Below are 7,500 nucleotides of genomic sequence, written 5' to 3'. Positions count from 1 at the left end.
ACTTAAAATAGTTAACACTGTTAAAGTAGCTAACAAACTGCTAAAGAAGCTAACAGGGATACCTCCAACCACTTCTGCTCCTTAATAAAATGATCAATATTTTGTTGTTGTTATTCACTTCTTTAGTTTTGTCCAAATTTCAACTCGCGACACGACTTACAGAAGATTAATCGGAGGCTAGGCTATCCCCGTTAGCTTTGCTGCATCAGTGACGACTGTGTAAAATTAAAAGCTATTACTGTCCCGTCAACAACTGCATCCAGTTCTTTGATCACACCGCTGTGACGGCCACAGCAGGACACAGTAGTAACACCGCATGAACTGGAACTTTTTCAGTGACAGTGAACACATCACGTTGCCTTTCAGTGACTGTTATGCTTCTGTAGTCACGTTCCAGCTGAGTCTGAAGTAAGTGGATGAGCTCGCACAGCATGGACTCAAACGCCCTGAAGGATCGACCTGCAGCTGGTCCAATGCCACGTCCACACGTAGGACATATGGGACATGTGACTGTCACACACAGAGTCTGTGTTTTGGTCCTGCTGAAATAATTAGTACAAAATGTCCATTTGTTTCCATGATAGCAGACAAGATGCACAAACTTCTTCTTCATGTATCTGCAAACGTTACTTACGTACAAATCTGGAAGTATAACCAGGAATGTGTTATTAAAGTATTAATGTACTGAGTGCAGTAAAGTTTCCCCTGTGTCTGTTGTCCTCTGGTCTCTTTAGATCATTGTGTCCCCTGTGTATGTTGTCCTCTTGTCTCTGGTCTCTTTAGATCATTGTGTCCCCTGTGTCTGTTGTCCTCTTGTCTCTGGTCTCTTTAGATCATTGTGTCTCTGTGTCTGTTGTCCTCTTGTCTCTGGTCTCTGTAGATCATTGTGTCTCTGAGTCTGTTGTCCTCTTGTCTCTGGTCTTTAGATCATTGTGTCTCTGTGTCTGTTGTCCTCTTGTCTCTGGTCTCTTTAGATCATTGTGTCTCTGTGTCTGTTGTCCTCTTGTCTCTGGTCTCTGTAGATCATTGTGTCTCTGAGTCTGTTGTCCTCTTGTCTCTGTTCTTTAGATCATTGTGTCTCTGTGTCTGTTGTCCTCTTGTCTCTGGTCTCTGCAGATCATTGTGTCTCTGTGTCTGTTGTCCTCTTGTCTCTGGTCTCTGTAGATCATTGTGTCTCTGTGTCTGTTGTCCTCTTGTCTCTGGTCTCTTTAGATCATTGTGTCTCTGTGTCTGTTGTCCTCTTGTCTCTGGTCTCTGTAGATCATTGTGTCTCTGAGTCTGTTGTCCTCTTGTCTCTGGTCTTTAGATCATTGTGTCTCTGTGTCTGTTGTCCTCTTGTCTCTGGTCTCTGTAGATCATTGTGTCTCTGTGTCTGTTGTCCTCTTGTCTCTGGTCTCTGTAGATCATTGTGTCTCTGTGTCTGTTGTCCTCTTGTCTTTGGTCTCTGTAGATCATTGTGTCTCTGTGTCTGTTGTCCTCTTGTCTCTGGTCTCTGTAGATCATTGTGTCTCTGAGTCTGTTGTCCTCTTGTCTCTGGTCTTTAGATCATTGTGTCTCTGTGTCTGTTGTCCTCTTGTCTCTGGTCTCTGTAGATCATTGTGTCTCTGTGTCTGTTGTCCTCTTGTCTCTGGTCTCTGTAGATCATTGTGTCTCTGTGTCTGTTGTCCTCTTGTCTCTGGTCTCTGTAGATCATTGTGTCTCTGTGTCTGTTGTCCTCTTGTCTTTGGTCTCTGTAGATCATTGTGTCTCTGTGTCTGTTGTCCTCTTGTCTCTGGTCTCTGTAGATCATTGTGTCTCTGAGTCTGTTGTCCTCTTGTCTCTGGTCTTTGTAGATCATTGTGTCTCTGTGTCTGTTGTCCTCTTGTCTCTGGTCTCTGTAGATCATTGTGTCTCTGTGTCTGTTGTCCTCTTGTCTCTGGTCTCTTTAGATCATTGTGTCTCTGTGTCTGTTGTCCTCTTGTCTCTGGTCTCTTTAGATCATTGTGTCTCTGTGTCTGTTGTCCTCTTGTCTCTGGTCTCTGTAGATCATTGTGTCTCTGAGTCTGTTGTCCTCTTGTCTCTGGTCTTTAGATCAGTGTGTCTCCTCATTCATGTCTCAGCAGGATGTCCCTGTTGGAGTTGGTTGAGGTGGAGTTCATTTTAACTCAAACTAATGATCCTTTTCATTCTGGATCAATCAGCTGATCATTTCGTCCATCGATCGATTGATCGTTTGCTTTGGAAACTTTGTGAAAATAGTGAGAAATGTGGTCACAATGAGCCCAAAGTGACACCTTCACCATGTTTGTTTGGTCCAACCAACAGTCCAAAGCTCCACATGATTCCAAACATTCAGATCATTGAGATCACTGAGAGGAAAAGCAGCAAATCAAACATGTGAGAAGATCGAACATGAGAAGATCGAACGTGACACGCTGCAGTTCTGAAAACGACTTTGGCTGCTAAATGTTTTCGGTTCATCGTCCGTTGACAGAAAGATCTAAAATCATTTTGGATCCTGACAGTCCTGGTGCAGCAGCAGAGGAGGGGGACAGCAGGGACTCCCAGAAGACCACCAGCTGCTCTCTGAGGCTGGAGATCAGAGACAGTTCAATAAATATCCCGTCCACGAGTCAAACCGTCGTGTCTCTGATACCAATCAGATACCACGTCTGTGTACAAATACTACTACTTTTAACATTTCTTTATATCAAATGTCCTTCGTGTCATTTAGTCACAATGTCTATTAACTGAGTTTTGGACATGTATCTGATTATATTGTCTTATAGTGTCTTCTGTGTTCTGTACATGTCTCCTGTCCTTGTTTCTGATGAGATGAGATATGATTAAATTCACTTGACATAGACAATAAATCACAGGGAAGACAGAGAGAGAGAGAGACAGACAGACAGACAGAGAGAGAGAGAGAGAGGCAGAGAGACAGACAGACAGAGAGACAGACAGACAGGCAGAAAGAGACACAGAGAGGGAGACACGGACAGGCAGAGAGACAGACAGACACAGAGAGAGAGACAGACAGACAGACAGAGAGAGAGAGAGAGAGAGAGGCAGAGAGAGAGAGAGAGAGAGAGAGAGACAGACAGGCAGAAAGAGACACAGAGAGGGAGACACGGACAGGCAGAGAGACAGACAGACAGACAGACAGACAGAGAGAGAGAGAGAGGCAGAGAGAGAGAGAGAGAGAGGCAGACAGACAGACAGACAGACAGGCAGAGAGACAGACAGGCATACAGACAGAGACAGAGACGGACACCTGGACTGATTCCGGGTCTTCGAGAACCTGCTCGGACTCACCAGAGCCTCCTTGCCCACAGTCAGGATGGAGGTGTAGGCCTCCAGGTAAACCCTGGAGCAGCTCTTCACCGCCTGCAGACCCTTCACCGTGATGTCCGCCGCGTCTCCGAGCCCCAGGCCGATCAGATACAGCATGCCGGCGGCTTCCCTCTCTGCACCGAGTCGGTGCCACACTGCAGTCTCACGGAAGACCAGAAAGACTTCAGAACCGCTTCGTGGGGCACTGCCCTGAGTTAGTGTACGTGATATCTTCCTACTTTCACGTGTTGTCTCATTGGACTGACTGGAATACGACATGCCGTAAACTGTTTACGTTTCACGACAGCTTCCGCCGCCGTACGCTCCGCCGTGTGGACCGACGTAATGCCAAACTCCATTGATAAATATTTGTATTTTATGTTTTTGGTTTATCGGCAAAACTTCGTGCAATAAACACGCATTCCGTCATGTTTTAAGGAACAGTTTGACGCATTTTAACTCGGCAGATATATGACGAACGAATTCATTTAAAAACACTGTTTAATAAAACTTGAATGTAATGTCTCTCCTGTCGCTGCTGCCCTCCACATTTGAAGGGGCTCAGGCCCAGTTCCAGTTTCTGAAGGTGTGTTTGTCCAGATCCACCTTGAAACTGTTTGTCAGCCTCCAGTCAAAGTTCTCTCTGTGAGAAATAAAAAGTTCAGAAATGTCAGTATGAAGTTTGACTTCATGACTTATAATCTGAATGTATCTGAGATACACACAAAAATTCAAAGAAAAGACAAGTTCATGTGTTCAAAGAGCAGAAACACCAAGAAACAGAGTTTGTATGACAGAGATCCTCTAGGACTCCAGGACATCTGTTCAGGAAATAAGACGATGCGCATACATGTCACCGTCACACAGTCACGTTTTAGCTGTCACGTGTCATGTTGACCACATCAGGATCATGTAGTGTCTCATTTGAAGGAAATGTTCACTGTGTCCATTTACTTTGTCCCCAGACACACATGGTTAAGTTAGATGAACTGAACTTCAAGATGAACTGTCTGTCTGTCTCTCTCTCTCTGTCTCTGTCTGTTTCTCTCTGTCTCTCTGTCTCTGTCTGTCTCGCTCTCTGTCTCTTTGTCTCTCTCTCTCTTTCTGTCTCTTGAGGCGTTTCCATGGTGACTGTGGACATCAGCGCGGCGTGTGAAAGCAGCCTAGTTGTGAATGAGTCGGTGGGAAAAACTGCTTCTCCTCTTTCTCTCTCTCTCTCTTCATAGTCTGTTTCTCCCTCGTTCGCCCCTTGTTGTGGTAAACAAGCCTCTGTGGACCACGTGACACCCCCCCCCCCCCCCCCCCCCACACACACACACACACACACTCTTTTAACTGGGAACCAGTTAATGCCTGGGATGGTTGGTGGGTTACATAATGGGCTCCTCTCCTTTTTGGGGGGCGGGTGAGGAGGAGGAGGATTTGGTCTTTTGTTGCCGTGTTTCAGGGCTTGTTCAGCGCCAGTCATCCAGAGAATAGACGCTCCGTTAACTCTCTGTTCACTGCTCCTCTTCAGCCTCACATCCTGATGATCCTGGATTCTGTGTTTGAATGTGTCAGTGTTAAATCCTGGTTTCAGAGGAGCTGGATCAGGCCTGAACAGAGCACCTCCTCACTGTCTGAAGTGTGCAATGTGCCACCAAACACCTGCTGAAGGACACTGCTTTGATGGGTTCATGTGTAACTGCCTTAAAGATGAAAGCTATTTCCTCAGTTTTCAAACAGCTGATTCAGGAGACAAACGTGGGACTCATGTGGACTCCTGATCTGCAGCCCAGACTCAGCATGGTCTGTCCATGTTTTGATGAGCATCGCTGAGGTACAGCTTCTCTTTGCTGTGTCCGCCTTGGACAACGAGCCTCAGTGTCCTATAGTGTCACGTAGGACGTCAGTGTGTCCTTCTACTGTGGCTCGTCTCATCTTCTGTGTTTAGAGGGACTCTGTAACATCTGTCCCTGATCAATAAACCAATAAATAAAAGACAGCAGTCACAAACCAGGACGTCCTGGATCAGGCCTTCATGACCTACCTGTCAGGTGAGTTCAGGTGTCTGAGGTCACATGACTCCTCACAGTCAGAATCTGTGGGCTGCGGCCAAACAGAAACAGGATTAAACAGATATGGATCTGAACAGGATTAAAACTGTTTGTCTGCAGGTTTAATCTGACCTGTGATCAGCTGACAACGGGCGACCTCGTCCCATCGCTGCTTCATTCTGCAGTCTTCACATGTTGACGTGTTGTGAATGTGTTGCTGACATGTTGTTGACATGTTGCAGGCGTGTTGTGGACGTGTTGTTGACATGTTGTGGACGTATTGCTGATGTGTTGTGGACATGTTGTTGATGGGTTGTGACGTGTTGATGTGTTGTTGACGTGTTGTTGACATGTTGTTGATGTGTTGTTGACGTTTGCTGATGTGTTGTGGACGTGTTGTTGACATGTTGCAGATGTGTTGTGGACGTGTTGTTGACATGTTGTGGACGTGTTGTGGACATGTTGATGACATGTTGTTGACATGTTGTGGATGTGTTGTTGACGTGTTGTGGACATGTTGTTGATGTGTTGTTGACGTTTGTTGATGTGTTGTGGACGTGTTGTGGATGTGTTGTTGACGTTTGTTGATGTGTTGTGGATGCGTTGTGGACATGTTGTGGATGTGTTGTTGACGTTTGTTGATGTGTTGTGGACGTGTTGCTGACATGTTGCAGATGTGTTGTGGACGTGTTGTTGACATGTTGTGGACGTATTGCTGATGTGTTGTCAATGTGTTGTGTACGTGTTGTGGACGTGTTGATGACATGTTGTTGATGTGTTGTTGAAGTGTTGTGGACATGTTGTGGACGTGTTGTTGACGTTTGTTGATGTGTTGTGGACGTTTGTGGATGTTTGTTGATGTGTTGTTGACGTTTGTTGATGTGTTGTGGACGTGTTGTTGATGTGTTGTTGATGTGTTGTGGACGTGTTGTTGACGTGTTGTGGACGTGTTGTTGATGTGTTGTTGACGTGTTGTTGATGTGTTGTTGATGTGTTGTGGACGTGTTGTTGATGTGTTGTGGACGTGTTGTGGATGTGTTGTGGACGTTTGTTGACGTGTTGTGGACGTGTTGTTGATGTGTTGTTGACGTGTTGTTGATGTGTTGTTGATGTGTTGTGGACGTGTTGTTGATGTGTTGTGGACGTGTTGTTGACGTGTTGTGGACGTTTGTTGATGTGTTGTGGACGTGTTGTTGATGTGTTGTGGACGTGTTGTTGACGTGTTGTGGACGTTTGTTGATGTGTTGTGGACGTGTTGTTGATGTGTTGTGGACGTTTGTTGATGTGTTGTTGATGTGTTGTGGACGTGTTGTGGACGTGTTGTGGACGTTTGTTGATGTGTTGTTGATGTGTTGTGGACGTGTTGTTGATGTGTTGTTGATGTGTTGTGGACGTGTTGTTGATGTGTTGTTGATGTGTTGTGGACGTGTTGTTGATGTGTTGTGGACGTTTGTTGATGTGTTGTGGACGTTTGTTGACGTGTTGTGGACGTGTTGTGGACGTGTTGTTGATGTGTTGTTGATGTGTTGTGGACGTGTTGTGGACGTGTTGTTGATGTGTTGTGGACGTGTTGTTGATGTGTTGTGGACGTTTGTTGACGTGTTGTGGACGTGTTGTGGACGTGTTGTGGACGTGTTGTTGATGTGTTGTTGATGTGTTGTGGACGTGTTGTTGATGTGTTGTTGACGTGTTGTTGATGTGTTGTGGACGTGTTGTGGACGTGTTGTTGATGTGTTGTGGACGTGTTGTTGATGTGTTGTGGACGTTTGTTGACGTGTTGTGGACGTGTTGTGGACGTGTTGTTGATGTGTTGTGGATGTTTGTGGATGTGTTGTGGACGTTTGTTGATGTGTTGTTGATGTGTTGTGGACGTGTTGTTGATGTGTTGTGGACGTGTTGTTGATGTGTTGTGGACGTTTGTTGACGTGTTGTGGACGTGTTGTGGACGTGTTGTTGATGTGTTGTGGATGTTTGTGGATGTGTTGTGGACGTTTGTTGATGTGTTGTTGATGTGTTGTGGACGTGTTGTTGATGTGTTGTGGACGTTTGTTGATGTGTTGTTGATGTGTTGTGGACGTGTTGTTGATGTGTTGTTGACGTGTTGTTAATGTGTTGTTGATGTGTTGTGGACGTGTTGTTGACGTGTTGTGGA

At 45.7% G+C, this 7,500-nt stretch overlaps 1 protein-coding gene across 1 annotated transcript in view; it reads right to left on the bottom strand.

Moving 5' to 3' along the window:
- Positions 1–4,349, bottom strand: part of dph5 (diphthamide biosynthesis 5) — a 13,451-nt gene extending 9,102 nt beyond the window's left edge. The window contains exon 1 of the mRNA XM_076726859.1: positions 3,295–4,349. Coding sequence (XP_076582974.1) covers positions 3,295–3,591 — 297 coding nt within the window. The 5' untranslated portion in view covers positions 3,592–4,349. The remainder of the gene's footprint in view (positions 1–3,294) is intronic.
- Between the last annotated feature and the right edge of the window lie 3,151 nt (positions 4,350–7,500).

This window comes from Chaetodon auriga, chromosome 3, assembly GCF_051107435.1.
Source record: "Chaetodon auriga isolate fChaAug3 chromosome 3, fChaAug3.hap1, whole genome shotgun sequence".
Classification (NCBI taxonomy): Eukaryota; Metazoa; Chordata; class Actinopteri; order Chaetodontiformes; family Chaetodontidae; genus Chaetodon; species Chaetodon auriga.
This window is presented reverse-complemented; position numbering and strand designations above follow the sequence as displayed.